General features: G+C 33.0%; 2 protein-coding genes across 2 annotated transcripts; both read left to right on the forward strand.

The window, feature by feature from the left end:
- The first annotated feature begins 525 nt into the window (after nt 1–525).
- Nucleotides 526–8,440, forward strand: LOC137400026 (probable glutathione S-transferase 8). Its single transcript, XM_068086329.1, has 5 exons — nt 526–586; nt 1,683–1,818; nt 5,456–5,548; nt 6,768–7,006; nt 8,155–8,440. Exons 2-5 carry the CDS (start codon nt 1,683–1,685, stop codon nt 8,323–8,325), a joined length of 639 nt encoding a protein of 212 aa, XP_067942430.1. The 5' UTR covers nt 526–586; the 3' UTR covers nt 8,326–8,440.
- Nucleotides 8,441–11,961: 3,521 nt separating this feature from the next.
- Nucleotides 11,962–20,830, forward strand: LOC137400310 (probable glutathione S-transferase 7). Its single transcript, XM_068086636.1, has 5 exons — nt 11,962–12,062; nt 13,646–13,781; nt 16,180–16,272; nt 17,469–17,707; nt 20,386–20,830. Exons 2-5 carry the CDS (start codon nt 13,646–13,648, stop codon nt 20,554–20,556), a joined length of 639 nt encoding a protein of 212 aa, XP_067942737.1. The 5' UTR covers nt 11,962–12,062; the 3' UTR covers nt 20,557–20,830.
- Nucleotides 20,831–21,529: the final 699 nt, after the last annotated feature.

A 21,529-nucleotide genomic window follows, 5' to 3' on the forward strand; every position in this document is an offset into this window, starting at 1 on the left:
AAAACATTTGTTTTACAAAATGCATACAGACTGCCAAATGAAAGTACTGTATATATATAAACAATTTATATTTTATTGAAGTTTACTCGCACCTCATGAAGGTCTTTGCAGATTGAATTAGATACACTCTAACACTTAGTGCTCATTATATACACTACCTTCCCGCGGATGCTTTCTACAGCAGTCAAATACCATTAATATGCAAGACTGTAGACAGTATTATCATTTTTCAAAGACTACCATTTCAGCAATACTGGCATTGTAAAGCCTGATTACTTTACCACAGTATAACTTGAACAATAGCTAAAAAGAAATAAAAATAGGGCTGTGTCTGCTATTATAATTACATAAAGTAAGTAAAGTAGGTCACAGATAAGAACTTCCTTGTCACAGTAATACCGCTGACTAAATTATTTTATGCTTGATTGATCTCCCGCTGACAAGCTCCGCCTTGTCTTGTGCATAAAACTCCTGCTCATAAATAAAGGTCTGTTAATAGCATATCATATTCAGGCTATAAGTAAGCGGCAGCACTGCAAGTTCACTGTCAGCAAAATCACAGATTGAGAGAAGAAATCAAAGTAAGGTATGAGCATTGTGCTTCGCCGTAGTATGAGGCAGATCTGTAATATAGTTTGTACATTTATATAGTATTAGCTACCTGAAGGTGCTGCTTTAGTAAACAACTTTGGGATTCGACTAACATGTGTACAAATACAATTGTGTTTTACAGCAACTTCTTTTTTCCATGAATCTTTTTTTACGTTGGGCTTTGAAGGTTTGTTTAGCTAATTGGCCAGCATCAGATACTGGTCGGTATTTAGCGAGACTACATATTCTCCTTTGCTAGTTTTATCGCGTTTCTGCGTGAAAATGCGCGAAGCCCGATGAGTGAAGTTGGTAAGCAAACAGCAAACGTTTGAAACACTCAAAGGTTACTTTATGCTATAAAAATAGACTAGGATAGAAACCACATAATATAAGCATTTTCTTTCATCAATCCAACTATCGACTTCTCAGAACCTGCAATTAACAAGCGATTTTTGCAGTCAATTTGCTGAAAGGTCAAGTGATTAAATAACATACACCGGTGATTTGTTATGATGACTTGTTTACCTACAGCATCACGTAAAACACTACTGTAAAATTGCACATCAATACTTCTAATATAAAAATGCTCTGGAAATCAGATTTCTTTTTTTAAAATAATAGTTATTATTAAGCAGTTTTAATTTAATATATAATGTAATTGCTTGTCATCAGGACCATTAGCAAACATAATTTACATGATTCATAGAACCTTTACTATAATAAGTATAATAGTTCATCTTTACGTCCGTCCATCTGTCTGTATGTCCATCTGTCTGTCTGTACGTCTGTTCATCTTTTCGAAGTCACACTAAGGCCGTTAAGAAAAATGACTCCACCGCACAGGAATCAAACCCCATATTCAAATTCTGATTTACAATCTGCACTACTCGATCACTTTTGACATTTAATAATAATTGTGCACATAGTTATTACATATGATGGTCTCTCACGGCTCACAAGACTGACACTATACTATTAACTATAAATACACAGTGTATAAACTAATCCTCTGCATATCTAACGTTTATTATATCAAGTTAAATGATTTTTGTGTCTATTTAATATGTATGTGACATATTTATTTGGCATAGATGTCTGCCGGAGACAAGCTTGTATACTTCACAGCGCATGGAAGGGCTGAACCTACCAGAATGCTCTACATTGTGGCAGGGAAAAGTCTAAATGATGTTCGGGTGACTCACCAGGAATGGCCAATAATGAAAGGAGGTGAGGCAACTTCAATTTGGATGAATGTTTTATTGTTAGTACTTGTATATTGGTTTGATTGTCAGAGTGAGTTTGGCCTTAATCTTAGAATACTTCTACATGTGTTCTATGTCATAATGTATATAATCTTAGAATACTTCTACATGTGTTCTATGTCATAATGTATATAATCTTAGAATACTTCTACATGTGTTCTATGTCATAATGTATATAATCTTAGAATACTTCTACATGTGTTCTATGTCATAATGTATATAATCTTAGAATACTTCAACATGTGTTCTATGTCATAATGTATATATACATAATCCTATATGTCATATATCCCATAAGACATATCCCATGGTCATAGACATCCATTTGAATTACAATACTGCTGCGCATTTGGAGTATAACATTGTCATTAAATATCTAAGCAATTTGAGATGTGTACTGGCATATTGCTAATAGCTTATAATATACCATGGCCATAGACATCTAAATAGTTTGATATTTTTACTAAAATATTGCTAATAGCGTGAAATTTCTCAAGGTCCTAGATAGCCTACATCTAAGCAATATGAATTTTGTACAAATATATTGCTAACATTTGGTAATACTGCAAGGTTATAGATATCTAGAATAGTTTGATATTTTTTCTGTGTAATATCTTCAGGTCATAGGGTCTATATGTAAATAGTTTGAACTTTATACTAAAATTCTACTAAAATAGGTATAGTATTGTGAGGGCATAGACATGTGAATAATCTGTAATTTGTTAAAATATTGCTACAAATGTGTGTTAGTATAGCAAAAGCAACAGCCATGCAATGCACATTTTCATTGTCTAAATAAAATACAGTTAATAATATGAATGTTAACAGTTAACATGTATGAATGTTTAAACAAAAATATTTGCATAAGCTACAATATGAAAATTGTCAAACAAAATCCCCATGATTGTAATCTGATGAAAGTACCTGATAGCAAAGGTGTGTTCCCAACAGTTGTTTGCATTATTCAACAAGAGAGGTTTATGACAATTCAGGTGTTGTACATCGATCAGAGAATTCTTCCATCTGAGAGAAATGCAAGAATCCTTATAGGGAACCCACTTTTGAGTTAGTAAGACTGAATATGGACATGGATAAACTTACTAAAATACCTATTGATTGATGACAATGCTACTTGATGTCATTTCTCAATGCCAATATCAAATTAGTAGCTTATAATAAGAATAGTATTTAGTTGTGATTTCTAGAGTAAAAACTTTAGCTTTATTCCGAGATAAAGATCTACTTCTGAACATATACTGCTACAGCTAGTCCTATTATAATGTAACATCTGGAAGGTTAGATCAAATTCTACAGAGTGTGAGATATGCTTTTGCTATAAACAAGTACTGTTTGGAATTTGTGTACAAATACTTGTGCCTAAATATTTAAATGAGGTTAAATGTTACCAGGTAGTACTATGCAATGACTAAGTGTTACCAGGTAGTACTATACAATGACTAAGTGTTATCAGGTAGTACTATGCAATGACTAAGTGTTATCAGGTAGTACTATTCAATGACTAAGTGTTACCAAATAATACCATACAATGACCCAGCAATTTATCGCTAAAACTTTGGTTATCCAAGAAGGCTGTTAACAAAGTGACACAGCAAAAGTTGATAGTGTTTATTCCTTTGCTCTGCTTGCTTAGCCTTTTCCACATTTTTGCTAAAATTATTTTCGAGGTAAATTCTTACTCAAAGGTACTTCGACTGTTATTTTAAACTGAATGAAGGAAACATTTTTATGCATTTATTGCTTACAGCATGCGATTAGCAAAGAGTATTTGACTAACTCTCACTAAAAATAGCATTTTTGATCGACAATTATTGCAGGTATTTTTGTCTCGCTGAAGGACTTGCTCACTGACTGAGCATGCCAATTGAACATTATTGAACTTCTCATATGTTCCGGGCAAAAGTGACACAACATCATAAATGTTGTGTCATCTGTTATTTGGTCTGTCCAGCAACAGTGATTGGTACATAGCAATGACAAATCTGTATCACAAAGGATTTGATCTCGGAACCTCCGATCACCACGCAATAACTTACCCAATTGAGCTACGCATGCTTCTGATAAGTGTGAGCCCCTTTGTGTGAGGTCCTGATAATGACTCATAAGCGGGCGATGTGAGTTGCTATCAGGGTTGAAATACGCATAGCAATCTGAGTTATTCAATTTTAATAAAGCTTGCTCTCACAGCTCTTATTAGGAAGTTTAGCAATACAGATACTAACTTATTCAAATTAGCGATTGGCAATGTGTCAGGCTAATGGCAAGTGGTAGGCAACTACCTTACCTGCAACTGTTTATAAGCTGTTTTTAATACCTGTGCAACACCGGTCATTCATCTAGTCTCTACTCTAATAAGAGCCGTGTCTGTCTATCCGTCTGTCTGTCCAAAGCAACAGCTAGAGGCTGGAAAAAGGATTGCACTGTACGGGGTTCAAACTTGTTGTAATAATGAAACTCGTGAAACAATGTATAATTTAAGAGATTGGAAAACTACATATAGTTTTGTGGTGACAACATATGCTTTATATAAGCCCTTTTATTTGACTAAGTTATTATTTGGTTTCACACTCTGTTGAATACTGTTAAAATAACACTGAAATATTTGTGCTTTTTAGAAAGGTAGTAACCTGAGAATGTTAATGATTTACAGGTTTTTATGATCACCTACACATGTTTATCGTACTTATACAGTTGTATATCGAAAGCTAAACATAAAGTTTTTGATAAGATTGCATAATGCTGTAGGTGTTACATCAAAATTTTTTTTACTTCATAACTTTCGACTGCTTTTCATGAAGTATAATCTTAGCTATTTTTTATCAACTAATGTTTGCGCATATAAAATGACAAAATTTTTTTTAACAATTTTCCACATTTTTGTATGAATATATTGCTTGCTTAAGTAAGAAAGCTTTAGACAGCAATGTTTATAGGTAGAGCATTGGTGCATTTGATGTTTAATCCAATTAATTTGTAGAGAAATGCTTTTGTACATGTAACAGTTTTAGTTGACATGTGAGTAACATGTACTTGTAAGTACAAAATCTCAATGTAAGTAAGTTGGAGATTTGCAGAAATAAAGAGCGCCCTTTACTCAAAGAATTAAATCTCTTAACACAATGATCTCTCACAAATATGATCTCTTAACACAATGTGATATATAAACACGCTGTGTATCAATTATCAAAATTATCAACAACTTTCTGAAAGTTTTTAAAATGAACAAGATCTTTACTTAGCTACCCAAACTTTTAAAATGCGTCTGTTCAACTCACTCAATAATTTTTGATTTCTTTTTCAATTGTTCTTCTTTCTTTTAGTATCTAACAAAAACATCATTTTTGTTTATAATTACCAATGCCAATAAAAGTTATACTTACAATTCATGAGTGCATGGTAAAGTAAGATTACGCGTGGTCTTGTTCTTTTGAAAACTGTCTTGCTTACATTGAAATCTGTTACTATAGTAGCATATAAAAATAAAAATTATATAAAGTGAACCCAACTAATAGTAAAAACTTAATTAAAATAACCAAATAAGAATAATAATTCATTCACTACTACATATAAGTTGTATATTGTAGAACAGCCACTTGGCCAAGTCCCAGTGTTTCATTGTGAGGAGGGGTCTCTTGTCATGTCTCGGACCATAGCAAGATTTGCAGCTAAAAGATTAGGTAATTCTTAATTTACCACACCATAAATTTGAAACCAAATTATTTAAATTTTGACTGCAGATCTTTGGATTCTTGTATTTACAGATACAGTTTGGTTATCCTTGCAACGCATTACATGATAATCTACCATATTTAAATTTAAGTACATTATAATATAACGTATTTAATCTTACAATATAGTATTTTAGACTCTAGAATCTTTTGCATTGAAATTGCAAAAAATGTTGAAGCTTAAAAATTAATTTAGTGTTGTAAGTTCACCACAGAAAGATTAAGTGCTAAGAAGAACTTGTTTTTTGCACTTCAAACTGCACTAAATTTATTAAAAATATTTAGCATGTCTATGCTTTTGAAAGCGAAAAGTTTGTGCTTTTATGCTGTACAATTTTTTGGCAATCGCCTACACGTGTTATCTAGAACGCTTGTAATTTTTTGGAAGATAAAAAACCTTCTTGGTGAACAGAGTTATTGTTTTACTATATCACACTTTTGCAAATTTGGTAAAACAAAACAGTGACTATCAAAGCATAGTAAATGAAATTTTAAGAAGATTCTAAAGATTGTTTCTAAAATTTCATGTTGCTTGACTGCAGTTGGCAAACAATGTGATATCACTTGACAGCAAAATGGTACCATGTTGTGATACTATTCTTACCAATATTAAAAATAGTATCTTGAGCCCACAAAAATAACGCATAACTGAAAATGTAATGAATTAGATTTATCAAACTATTTGTTTTTGGACACATCCCCTATTACTTGTCTCATAAAGTAGTATTAAAAAAATTTGGCAAAGATACCAATTTTATTTTGACAGGAAAATAATTTGACAAAAACTTAAATTCTGCATTGTCACTGCCATAAATTCATAGATATATAATCACATTATAAACATATATACACATAGATGCATAAACCTATGGAGACATAAGCATATAGAAAAATAAACCCATAGACCTATAAGCTTACACACACATAAATTCATAGTTGTATAAACACATAGACATATAAATATAAACACATAGGCATATAAACTCATAGACATATTAATTCATACAAATATAAACTCACAGACATTTAAACTCATAAGCGTGTACTTTCATAGGCATATAAAAGTATAGGCATGTATAGGCCCATACAATTATAAACTCATAGACATGCCAACTCATAGACATGCCAACTCATAGACATATAACCGCATAACTGTTATATGAAACAGGATTAGTTGGTGAAACAGCTTGGGATGAAGCAATGAATGACATGGTGGTGGAGACCTGCTCAGACTGCATGGAAGAAATCACAAGAGAAGTTTATTACTGGTTGATTTTTAAACGCTGTCCTGAGCCTGAAGACTCTGCCAAGGTAAAGGAAGCAGTCAGAGGCAAAATTGTGAAGTCAATGAACTTCATACAGTCTCTGGCTGAAAAGAAAGGAAAGAAATTTATTCTAGATGACAAGGTAATTGCCTTTATGCATGTTACAAAGCTACTACACGTATGTCACGGGTAACACAATACATGCTTGTTTCTATTAGATATGCTTACTTTTGTAATGTTAACTATGTGCATATAATATACAACATATGTGCATGTTTATATAGCTCATAAGTTACATGTAACACGCTACATGCCTACTTTTACTAGATATGCTTACTTTTGTAATTAATTAAGGTGAGATTAATCTGAATGAAGCCAAGTGCAACATGTTTTACCTATAATATAAAAATTTAAAAAGGCTGATATCATTGTTAACACAAATTTCAGAGCTTCCAATGAATCTACAGTAATCAAAATTAAAATGCCTTTTGAGCGTTATGACTGATAAAGAATTTTTAGTTTGTACAAAAATGGAACATTACAAGATGCAATTTGGAGAAATAATAAGTTAGTTTTTGTGCACTTTAATTTTGGTAAAGGGTTTGAAAATGACCAAACATTTTGATTAAATATAAACCGTAGTGAACAGAATATAAAACTGTTTTGTGTAATCGGATCATACAGAAGCCAAAGTCTAGGCTTAACCTCAGTTCTCAGGTTACATTTGCGTCGCCATAAACGCATAAAAAATGGTACATGTAGCTTTATTTTTTTAAATAGGTGTAACAACAGCTTCTAAGGTTTTTTAAAAAATGACACCATACTTTTTATTATTAGCTCCACGCATTAAGTTAGATTTTTGTAAGTGTTGTGCTACATTGTTTCATACAAAAAATTTGTATTTAATTTTTTTTGGTTTTATTATTAAATGTTATTCTTATGTAAATATTCATCCAGCACAACTGATATTTCATTACTATTTTGTTTGCAACGTTTTTCATTGGTAGTACATCATGAGAGCCTGCATCAAACTGAATAGATTCTCAAATGTTCAGGTAGATCGACGAGTGCGTACAATTGAAGAGTTGTCTTTCACCTTATGAGTGGCCAACTCCTAAGTAGGCATGCTAATCGCTCTAAACAAACTACCTGTAGAAGGATGAACAGTGCATACAGAATTAAGGCAGTGCTATGTTCAAGGCTGCCGTATGCTGCTCAGAACTCCCACTTGCGATTCTAGTACCATTTGAACAAGTTAGCAATAACAATAATTAACATTCTTTGTTTCAGATACTTTTCGCTGATATCGGACTCTACTGTTTCTTAGAATTTGGACGAAAAGCTTTTCCAGATTTGCTTGAAATTACGCCTTGGGTAAAAGAATTTGTAGAAAAGTTTCAAAATGATGAAAGAATTAAAAACTATCTGGCAACTCGACCACCATCTCCAATTGGAATCTAATTTCAAGATCCAACACCACTAATGACTGTACCATGGCAATGAATTATAGCTGCATCATTTAAATATCTGTATTCAATGTTTGCGAGCATTTCTGTTAACTTCATAGGTACTTTACTTTACAAAATAACTAAATATCACATTTCATTACATACCTTTAGATTGGTTATTATCTAAAGCTTTAGACCCTAAAATGATGACTCTAGGATTTCAACACTATTACTACGCACTCTAGGTGATGCACTCTAGGAACTCAGCACTATTACTATGCACTTTAGGTGATGACTATAGGAAGTCCATACTATCAACATCAGTTCACTTTGTGTACTGTTTTCTATGTTGAATGATTTGCACAAGTATCGTTTGACTAATACTCCAATACAATTATTATAGGAGGTATTCTACATGTTTGTAGACTTCTGTACAATTATGTAATAGTTGCTCAGATTGTCATACTAGATTGGTAAGATTTGCCTTACCCTTTGTGTAGAGAATTTTCGCTTTGTTGATTTTGTAGCTGAAACCTAAATAATTTACTAATTTGCTCATCTATAAAAATGCAGCCACTATATACTAATAAAAATATAATGAGAATGAAATGGCATAGCCAAAAGGTTCTCACAGATTTTCTTTGCATGTAAAATAGCTAAAAAAAGCGTAAAATTCAATGAAATTGAAAGCACGATCTGAAACATCATAACATAAAATAGCACTTGTTTAAAACACAGTGGTCTTGTTTAACCTGACAGCTTATACTGAACAAGGTGAAAATCTAATAATGAAGCATTTACAATACATGCAGGAAAAGGTAGTAATTTGAAAAGAAAAAGTAACAACATATGCAAGAAGAGGTAACAACATACAAAGGAAATGATAACAACGCATGCAGGCAAGGCTAGTAACATAAAAAGGGAATAGCAACAACTCATTCAGCAAATTTTGTGAAGCAATTGTACACGTTGGTGGTAACAGTACACGCTAAAGCCGGTACTGTTACCATTTCTTCCATAGTCCTGCAATATAGACTGTCATATGACCAGAGTAGCACTGCTGAAACAGTGTAGGATAGCAGTATTACAGTAAGTGTACCAGAGATAATGATATGATGTTTGATTTTTGAAGCATGATGTATGAAGTATGACTGTATATATATATGTATATATATACATATATATATATATATATATATATATATATATATATATATATATATATATATATATATATATATGACCCAATGACTACAATATAGCCAGCAAAGAAAAAGAAAAGGTAGAGAAATAGCTCCCTCTTGGAGAAGAGATTGAAAAATGCTGGGATGTAAGAACAACTGTAATCCAAATAGGCATTGGGGCACTGAGCGCAATATCACCAGCGCATAAAATGTGGCTTGCCCAAATACCGGCAGCAATCAACTCAGGTGAGCTGCAGAAAAGTGCGCTATTGAGAACAGCTAAGATCTTGAGGCGAGTGCTCAAACTCCCAGGTCTCTGGTAGGAGACCCGAGTTAGAACAGAAATTACCACCCATACGGGTTAACCGGGGTGAGGAAACAATTTTTTATATATGAACATATGTTTGTGTTATATATAATACATATTATATATGCATTATATATAATATGTATATATATCATACATAATGTATATATAATAAATATTTTGTATATATAAAATAACTAGCACTGTTGGCCATTATTTGTAACAATTGTTAAGCTGGCCCAAAATGTGGGTATTATTTTAGTAAAGATTTTAATACAGATCTAGCTTTGTAGGTAAGTTACTCAAATTCATTAGATAGTTATTCTATTACCCGTGCAACACTGGGCATTTGGCTAGTAGTAATATATCATACTTGTATGATATATCATATGTATGAAAAGGTATATATATTATATATACTATTATATATATTTATATATAATATATTACGTATATTTACATATAGTATACATATTATATATAATACATACTACACACTATATATAAAATAAATAATATGTTTATATAATATATATAACTATATATATATTTTACATATAAATATAATATGTATATTTTAGATAGATATATAATATATACTGTATATTATATAGTAAATATATAAAATATATTTACTATATAATATATATTATATAGTACGATTGTACTATATAATACATATAATATATTTATGAATATACAGTATTTCTATATATATATATATACTTGTATACTAGCCAAATGCCTGGTGTTCCACAGGTAATAGAATAATTACCTAATGAATTTGAGTAACTTACCTAGAAAGCTAGATCTTTACTAAAATCTTTACTAAAACAATACCATTATTTTGAGCCAGCTTAACAATCATTATGCGTGAAAGTCAACATTGCTAGTTGTTAACCACCAGCAAGCACTTTAAGCATGAGTATCTTAACCAATGTAATGACTATTTGCTCAATGAATCTATTGTATTTCGCGTAGCTTAATGATTAGGTTCACTGGATGGCGATGTGCACCAGTGTTGTGCAGGTCTTTTATTGCTAGATTATAGCTGCTATAACTGGACACAGGGTTTAACAAAAAGGCAAAAATACAAACACTGAGATTTATATATATACTACCCAAATTCCCGAGGTGTCAAAGGTATTAAAAAACAGCTTATATACAGTGGCAGGTAATGTAGTGGTCTGCCACTTGTCATTTGCTTGGCACATTACCAATGAATAATTTGAGTAATCTACTACTACCTGTATTGCTAAACCTATTAATAAGAGCTGTGAGAGCAAGCTTTAGTGAAGTTGTGTAACACAGAGTGCTATGAGTATTTTAACCTACATAGGGACTCATATCGCATAACGATTCAATTTCGTCTCTCCTAGCTTAATTGGTTAAATAGTTGCCCGGTGAAAGGGAGGTCTAAGATCAAATCTAGCACGTAGCGGATCATTCATTCCTAGACTTTAATTGCTATAACTGGAAAGACCGAATGATGAACTTTGCGATATATGAGCTATATATAGATTAGAGTTCCACATTGGAGATGACCTACTTTTACCTCTGCTCATCAATATTCAATCTGTAGGAAATGGAAAGTGACATAAACTGTTATTGGTTTGAGGTTCAAAACACCTACATTCACTATATGGACTAAGGGTAAGACTTACCTTTGTGATTAAAAAAAATAATGTGTAGTTTTGTTTCAGGGAGATGCATACAAAGATACTACATTTTAAAACACAGAACGTGCAGTCATTTATATTAATTAAACTATCAGGAAGTTGTCATTGCGTGTGTGCGTGTGTAAATGCGGTATGTATCCAAATTTTGTGGCTGATTTTAACCAACTTCTTGCACATTTTGTCACTGTTTTCTCCCAGACCGCCAAAAGTATTTAGTTTCAAATTTCTGTCTAGCTCCTGATAATCAGCCTCCTAAACACCCTGAAAAGGAAAGAAAAGGAAAGAAAGAGCATTGCCGGGCTTACGGCTAGTTGATAATAAAAAAGAGCTTAAATCTAAGGCTAAAATGTCTGAGAAAAATCAACCTTTATAGCCTAAGACAAGCTGATGAAAGTCATGATGATTTACAGTTTTAGTTACATACAGAGGTGAGAGGGCAAATGTCTCAAGATGTTCAAGAATCTCATTTGTACTCAACCAGTTGGTATATACAGAGGTGAGAGGGCAAATGTCTCAAGATTTTCAAGAACTTTATTTGTACTCAACTAGTCGGGATGCTTAGTTGACTTATTGGTTCAAGGTGAGACTCCAAACCTTTTTCTTCTACTTATTTGAGCGTTTGGAAAACCTTATAAACAACTTTGGTATTACTATGGTATTACTATGGTATTACTATGGTATTACTATGGTATTACTATGGTATTACTATGGTATTACTATGGTATTACTGTGGTATTACTATGGTATTACTATGGTATTACTATGGTATTACTATGGTATTACTAGGGCATTTCTTGTGGATCTCAGCAATTTTCTTTAATAAAGATGAACTTGCACAGAATTTTAGTTGATTTTATCGAAAATTATTGGTATGTTTTATGATTTCCGTTTGTTTTTTATGTTTGATGTGACTGCCAGAATGTTCCAAAATTGCAACCAAAAAACCATTAATCTTATTAAAACACTCAGATCAAGCAAAAATGGTATTATGACGTCTATAGTTGCAAAGATACTGCCAGAATAGAGACACGTAATGCTACAACTTGCATGCAATAGTAGATATCAACTATCGCAACAATAACAACTAGTGACGTCATTTCGGCACGCATTTTTCTTCTGAGCGTTTCACTCGCAATGAAATTTGGTCAATTTTAATCTGGAAATATCCTAGCAGTCAGATCACCCACCAACATCAAAAACAATCTCAAATTAAAGAAAAATATGGATACTTTCTGATAATATTTACTAAAATTTTGTCAAAATTCATCTTTAAGCCGAGTATGTAGTAGATAATAACAAGAGCTCTGTAGCATTACTTGTAACAGTACTTGTACATTTTGACATTCAACATGGGAAAATATTGCTCTGCCTCTGCAGAAGTTAGACCTAGTCATATAGTTTGACCTTCTGAGGTACAACTAACCAAGTCTGTGAAGTGTCAGGAGGCGTGCATAGTTTGAATTCTAAACCTATCATTGTGTTCAGGTAGACCAGAATTTAGTAATTAATAAATTCAAAATAAATATTGAATTTTTGTGCAACAAACTAGAAGCCAAACTATGCACTTTTTCTAGTTTTATATAGACTTGGTTAGTTCTGCCTCAAAACTTAAAACTATACTATCATTTTTGGCACAGTAATCTGGTGTTGCTGCGTACAGAATAAAACGTTTGCTATTTATGTTCCACCTTGCGGGATCTAAGTTTGGCCTGCGTGTGGTACATGAAACATCTCTGTCATGTTGGCAGGCATTTATTATAAACTGCACAGTTCCAAGTCTGTAAAATTGAATTATTGTGCCACCTTTCACCTCATTAAGTCCTAGGTGCTAAATCTCAGTACAGATCTACGTAATACATCCTAAATTCATGAACGAATTATATATGTGACTTTCGTGATTCGATCTTTACCTTGTGTTTATTTTGTACACATTTCAGACCGCTGTATAAAATTCATCGTTAATTGTTTTCAGAAAAATACAACATAAATGAATGTGTTGTTTACTTTGTTGTACTTTACTCAGTTGTCACTTGATACCACTAATTGACTTAGTAGATCTGTTTTGTTTGTACTTTGCATCTTGTTCAGCCTGCCTAAAACCAATAAGGCTAAAATTGTTCAATAGGTTCATAAAACGATACGAATTGTACTTCTATGTTACAGATGGTAAATGAAGACAAGCTCAAATACTTTGATTTGTACGCTAGAGCGGAGCCAACCAGGATGCTTTATGCTGTTGCTGGTCAGCCATTGCAAGATGTCAGGGTGTCATTTAAGGATTGGCCAGCTATGAAAAACGGTTGGTATAATCTATATGTGTGACTTCGTAAGCAATGGAAGAGTGACTTGTAATGATTTCGCAAAGTTAGAGCATGATGACATGCCAAATGAGTTGCAGCAGAATAATTTGATGCCAATCAAACATTTATCATATTAGCACCTCAGGCTCTTCCAACTCCTTTGCTCCCTTACTTTATCTCTCTATCTCTCTATCTCTCTCTCTCTTTCACCACTCACTTTCTCTTTATCTCTCTCCCTCTCTCTCTCTTTCACCACTCACTTTCTCTTTATCTCTCTCTCTCTCTATCTCTTTCACCACTCACTTTCTCTTTATCTCTCTATCTCTCTCTCTCTCTCTCTCTTTCACCACTCACTTTCTCTTTATCTCTCTATCTCTCTATCTCTTTCACCACTCACTTTCTCTTTATCTCTCTCTCTCTCACTCACTACTCTCTCACTACTCACTCACTTTCCCTCTCTCTCTCTCTCTCTCTCTCTCACTCACTACTCTCTCACTACTCACTCACTTTCCCTCTCTCTCTCTCTCTCTCTCTCTCTCTCTCTCTCTCACTCACTACTCTCTCACTACTCACTCACTTTCCCTCTCTCTCTCTCTCTCTTTCTCTCTCTCGTGCAGTTGGTCATGTTGGCGAAGGCTGCCTCATGGTTTAGGTTTTATCACTGACTTCTATGCAGCTTTGTTTTCCAGTTTTCTCGTTTTCTAGTTTCTAGTTTCTAGTTTTCTCTTAAGGAGTATAGCTTGTTATGAACCAGAAAGTAAATGGTGACTTGACGTCATTTTAAATATTTTAAGACGTCATTCTATACTTTAGTAGAGCATATAATATAGAAGTAAATGTTGGCCTACTATTTCTGTGTGTGACTCACTGAGTAACTTGCTATCAATTATAAACTAAAATCACAGCATGTACTACTAACTGCTAATCCTAACTTGATTGAACCGTTAGGAGGGATTCTGACTTATGAGCCTAATCTCAAACTCAATAAATATTTATGGAAAGACTGCTGTCATTTAGCTAATAGCTGACTCAGCAGTTTTTAATTGATTGGTGATTTTACCTGCTGTCTTTTTCATTGCGCAATTTTGGAAACTCTTCGTAGCTAATGATGCAATTAAACAACATAGGGCTTGACTTTATGGGTCTCTGTAGTTGATAGCAGCCTTGGTGCATCAGTTAAGGTGGTAACTTATGATCAGTAGGGGCATACAAACACAAAGCAGACTGTTCATCGCTGGATTTTGATCGCTATAACTGGACACAGGGATCAAAACAAAAGACCATCAAAGCGACAAATAAACACTGAGGTTTATACACATAATATGATATACTTATATGTAAGAGCCATAGAAATGATAAAAACGTCTTAGTCTAGTGGTTATGCGTGCTTGTTAGTAGACTTGTGGTTTGAATGTTGTGAGTTGAAATCCTCTGCAAAGTTTAAATTTAATTGCTGGATTTTAATCGCTTTAGTTGGACACACTGAGGAAAACAAAAGACCAGTGGTTTGAGGTCACACAAGAACAATTGGCAGTGTTAGAAAGGGTGTCCAACCACAATATTACTTCTGTGCTACATTTGTCCAAAGTCTTCATACCCCAGTACAACCTCCCTCCCCCACCCGACTCCTCCCCTCCCTCCCGTTATCAAACTATAAACATTCGATGAGCTATTTTTATAGTAACCAAATAGCCACAGCAGCTATCCAGCCAAGCTGTAAAATTGCTATTCACGTTAGGGCCATTTTAAAAGGTATATTGTTCAAAGATGCTAATATGCACACGAGAAAAGACAACTTCCTTTTATACTAAATGTTCATAACTTCTCGCCTTCAAATTAAAAATATTAGTACTTTGTCAGTCTAGTGTGATGTAAGAGATCATCAGGTGAGGTATAAAGTACAGAGAATAACTATGCGCACAAGTATTCTAAAGAAGGTGATTGATTAGTGCAGATGTTAGAGTGCTGGGGTCGTGACCCAACACTCATGAGCTAGAATCCCGCTTAAAACTGTCATTTACCCCTACATCTAACCGTAGCTTCAGACAGATGAATATACACAGTTCTTATTATAGTAAAGGTTTAGTAAAGAATCTTTTTACATGTAAAGTTCTTTTTGTAAATGCAGATGCGATAAATTTTGTGGTTTTTAATGCAATCTGTAGTTTGAAAGACAATTTCCGCTCCCATACAGTGTCTGGAGAGTTGGCTCTATACAGTGTCTGGAGAGTTGGCTCCATGGTAATAACCAGCTATTTATAAGAGCTTTGTGGTGCCTTACTTTCTAGCCTAAATTCAGTTTACAAGTTACAAGGTTTATATGCGTAGCAGATAAATGAAAAAAAATCAAATATTCTAACTTTTGAGGCAAGATGTTTATACCATTTGTTGTTGTAGCCCAGCCTCTTGGACAGATGCCAGTGCTAGAGTGTGCAGCAGGGACTCTGGTAATGTCCAACTCTATTGCAAGATATGTGGCTAAAAGATTTGGTAAATATTTACTAACCATTACCTTTGCATTAAGAGTTTTGTTAGGATGATGACAATCTTGTTGATGATGTAAAGCCTTTTAGGGTAGAGGACATGTAAAACTAGCTTTAAAATTTATAAAGGATTAAGTCTGACTTTAGGAAGGGACAAAACTATAATACATTAACTACTTTATTACTTTATCAACTTGTTGTGACAGTAGTTAGCGAAGTCTCCAAAAATGCGAAGTTAAAAATAAAATTTTCAGTTTTGCATTTTTTATTACTTCTTATTTTACAGCATCTAATGCGCAATGGCTAAACAGTATTTAAATTTTTAAAATGATTTTACTAATAATTTACAGAAAGCTTTAAAAAGAATATGGTGAAGAAGTGAACTCATTGTGGTATAACTTTGTGCAAAGCTTTTTATTGCTAACCATTTTTTAATTCAACTAAAGTTTTTTGTTTTAGAAACACAACACTGGGTGTTAGATTATAATGCTTCCAACATTTTAAAAGCACATCATAAACATTAATTTGAATAATAATGTAAAAACCTAAATGTTTAACTAAATGGTTAGTTATGTTTCACTACAATTATACACATTATAAAGAGCATAGCGCATGAAGGTCAGTTTGTTTTTTGTTGGTTAAATAATCAATTTAATGACTGAACCTAGTTTTTGTGTTTTTTTTCTATCTCATCTTGGCTTAAAAGTTATATAAGTATTAGAGTAATAGTAATCATCAAAAGACATCAATGGTTAGAGCCGTAATTTATTAAATTTATTTAACTAAAGTTATTCTTTAAATAGGTTTTCTTGAAGAAATTTTTTCTAAGGATTTTCTTGAACCAGAAAAAAACATATTCGTAATATTATACGGAAACTTGCTATATGTTTGAGAAAAGTAGTACCCTATACTAAAATTTAATTGAAAAAAAAACTTGTACTTCGAATATTCCATAAAATAAATATTTCTTAAATAAAGTTCATTTTAAGAAATTTATTTAAAGAATGGAATTCATTATTTATTCATAATAAATTTATTCATTTAAATAAAATTATTCTTTAAATAGGTTTTCTTTAAGTAATTTTTTCCAAGGATTTGTTTGAACCAGAAAAAATGTATTCTTAATATTATACGGAAACTTGCTACAATGTTTTTTTTTCATTTAGCTCTGCAACTAGTTGAAATGTTGGCTATTTTAAACAGGGCTGTCTGGGAAGACTGCTTGGGAGGAAGCTCTCAATGACATGGTGGTAGAAATGTGCATAGACTGCTATGAAGACATCGCTCAAAAGATCTATTACTGGCAAATCTTTAAACGCCAACCAGAGCCCGATAACTCTGACATGATAAAAAGAGAAATCAAAGAAAGAATTATGATGTCACTTAAATTCATAGAGGCACTTGCTGACAAGAGAGGAACAAAATTTATTGTTTGCAATCAGGTAATCAGGGACACTATAAAACAGTAAATTAAATGTTTTGTGAATACAACATGGATGAGTAGGGCTACTTATTTTACTTTATTTAAATAACCCACTGAGCACTACTGCTCTCCAGAATAATCTTCTCAGCCCTTGAGGTCTTTTTGTAATTGTTATTCTTATTCATAATCCCTACTAAAATGTCTAGCTGACATTTTTATGAGCAGTATCATAACCTAAAATTTTGGAAATAAGCAAAATTTTAAATCCGTCAAAATAAAACATTTTTAGTAAATTTGTAAAAATAATTCCAGTCAGAACTGCTCTGGAAAAAAAAAGTTTGTAGCATTGACTAACAAGTTGCACTTTGCACTAACACCTGCACAGTTGCACTAACACTTGCACAGTTGCACTAACACTTGCACAGTTGCACTAACACTTGCACAGTTGCACTAACACTTGCACAGTTGCACTAACACTTGCACAGTTGCACTAACACTTGCACAGTTGCACTAACACTTGCACAGTTGCACTAACACTTGCACAGTTGCACTAACACTTGCACAGTTGCACTAACACTTGCACAGTTGCACTAACACTTGCACAGTTGCACTAACAGCATTGACTAAAATTTTTCATTGCCTATCTTTTGAGTTATTAAGTATGGCCTATGTTGCCATGTTAACTACTAAACTTTTTTAAAAGTAATATATAAAATTGTAATGATATAATGCCACAATGTTATTTTCTGTAATTTACATTTTTGTGAGTATGTGAAATGAAAATTAACTGCATAATGTAGTTTTTAACACCTTTGTCAAAAATACTGCTACAGTAACATACATTTCTGTTATCTTTTTAAATATTTCTATCTTTTTAATGCCTCATTTGATTTTAAATGTTTGTTTTACCAGAAATGCGTAAAACATACACTTAAAGGCTGATTTGCAACAGAATTTACATTACGGTTAATTGCTATCCAAAGGTTCAACATGTCTTACTCTGCTGTGTTGTAGGTTCAATGTATGTAGAAATGTGATTACAAGCTCTTAAAAGCTTAAAAACAAACAGTTAAAAATGGCTGTAGGTTGGAATCCCTTTATTTTGATGACGTACTCAACTCGGCATGGTTATTGTTTTGGTACGTGATGTCATCTATGAAATGAAAGGCCAATAAAAGACTCAATATAACACATCTTGTAGCACTAGTTTATGACAAACACTTTGGGTTCTATCGGAAAGCCTGTATCAAATATAAATGCTCATTACTTTACAGTTTCGTTTCAGCTTGGTCTAATCATCTAGTCATAGTCTGATCATGTGATCCATATTTTCTGCCAAATGGCGCGAACAACTTCTACAGCATTTGTCGATCATCACTGGTGACCAACAGGCTTCTCATGTTTATCAGAGAATGATATGCACACCCTCGAGCTAAGGCTAAAAAATTAAACTACTATTTAAGCTCGGTTTTGAGATATCAGTGCTCAAAGTGACAGTATTACAATAATAATGAAATAGACAATAACAAAAAACATGGTTTTATTGAATGCATGAAGTATATTTGTGAAAATAGTTTGACGAATAAGGTTGCATAAAAGTGTAAACAGAAGCACATCATTTTCAACTAGGTAAAATTTGAGCTGTTTTGAGAGGGATTCCAACCTACGGACATTTTCATGATGGCTGCAATTAACCGTTCGTTTTTGAGCTTTTAAGAGCTTTTAATCACATTTCCACATATTTTGAACCTACAACACAGCAGAAAAAAACATTGTGAACCTTTTAATACTGAATAGCTGTGTGATTTTTGTTGCAAGTCAACCTCTACTGTAATATTCAAATTGCCAACTATTGCCTTTGCTAATTGCCAACTATTGCATTTGCTAATTGCCGACTATTGCCTTTGCTAATTGCCAACTATTGCCTTTGCTAATTGCCAACTATTGCCATGCTTGTTTGCTCGTATGAAAACTTATAAAACTCTAGAAACTCAATTGGTTTGATATTTTTAAAAGGCTGCAGACCTTATGTAAAATTTACCAAATTTACAATGATATTATTATCAACATGTGGGTATTATCTTTAAAACTTTACCTGTGTAACTTTTGGTTTAAACAGTTTGAACAGAATGAATATTTATAAACTCGAAGTAGCTCTCAGTTACACCATAGCAGAGGTTCTGCTTATCATAGTTACTAATTACCACCTAAATTTTTTTTCATTTTCAAACACTTGCTACAATAGCTATGATTATTATATGCACTAGAAAGTCTATAAATTATAAAGATTTTTTAACCATGAAGTCCATTTTAGCTTTATACCGCAACTCCCACCTTGTAAAGAGTTGTTTCCCTTTGTTAAAAAAGAAGATAACACCCATTCTCAAATATATCTCAATGAGTCTATGGTTGCCTTCCTATTAAGCATTAAGTCACTCTCTTGCTAACAGTGATTACAAACTGCTACATTAATAGCAATACATATTTATTGTCCTCCGATCATCATAAATACTTATTGTTTTATTTGTTATTGCAAAAAGGAGCGAAACTTTTACTTAATGAAAATGTATTTTGAGTTTAACGATTTGGTGAAGGAAACCCAACTGCCAAAAGATTTGAAGTTGTGAAAGAAATATTTTCATGCTCGCATATCTGATTTTTGTGTGTTTTAGTGTGCTGTACACTCATATGTTGCAGATATCCCTGGCGGATGTCTGGTTGTACAGTTTTTTGGAGTTTGGATTGGCTGCCTTTCCAGAGCTAATGGACGTAACTCTGTGGGTAAAAGCATTTGTGGAGAGAGTTCGTAATACAGCTGAGATGCAGAGTTACCTGGCAACAAGGCCAGCTTCTCCAATTGGTGTTTAATGCGTGAAAAGAATCTAGGCTATCAAAATCTGTCATAAGCTGAAAACATTAACTACAACATGTAGAAACGTTGGGCATCTTTTTATAAATCACTATAGTGATGCAGCAACAGGGAAGTAATGTTGACCATTGGGGTTGGGTCACTACATGTCTGTGCAATTTGATTGGCTATGTAATTATCTAGATTGAACAAATAAAAATTTCTTTTGATGTAATTTGTTTTTTTTGGTTTGAAGTAGAGTAATTCGTAACCTTTGCTACAATAAGAGTTCTGTCCGTCTGTTCATCCGTCCATCTGTTTGTCCATCTATCTAAAGCCAAACTAACAGCGTTGGAAAAACACCACTCTCAACAAGATTCGACCTTACAACTGTTAGTTTAGTAGACCGACAGCCTACCACCTGCACAACTCCAAAAACTCTGCTGCATTTTGTAACAATGTACACATAGTTATTACACATGACAAACTCTCACAATGCACCGAACAACTAGGATACTATTAATAATAATTATTGCAATACAAACAATTTGAGATAAGATTTTCTTCAAGGGTAATTTGACTTCGTGTTCCTGCAAAAACTTATAATCATTAGTATAGTTGTTATACCAGACTCTCTCAACTTCAGACAAGAAACAATTAGAACAGACTGAAGATAATCAAAATTAATATATTATAAGATTATATGGATTTTTAATGACATTGAGATATTTATTAAACATAGTTGAGTACACTTTCTCAAGGTACGTTAATACTGACTATAGCAAGTTTCTGATTCACGCTTTATGCTTTTCTCCTATTTAGTTGCTGCCTCAAGTAATAAACAAATAAAACAATAATAAGAGCCTTTGTGATGCCACTCATTTAACCAAAGATTGTCAAGATTGTACAAAGATGACCATAGCGCTGCTATCGCATTATATACTATATCTTATATACTAAACCCTCCTAAAGCATTATAGCTGGTTAAACATG

This window comes from Watersipora subatra, chromosome 7, assembly GCF_963576615.1.
Source record: "Watersipora subatra chromosome 7, tzWatSuba1.1, whole genome shotgun sequence".
Taxonomy (NCBI): Eukaryota; Metazoa; Bryozoa; class Gymnolaemata; order Cheilostomatida; family Watersiporidae; genus Watersipora; species Watersipora subatra.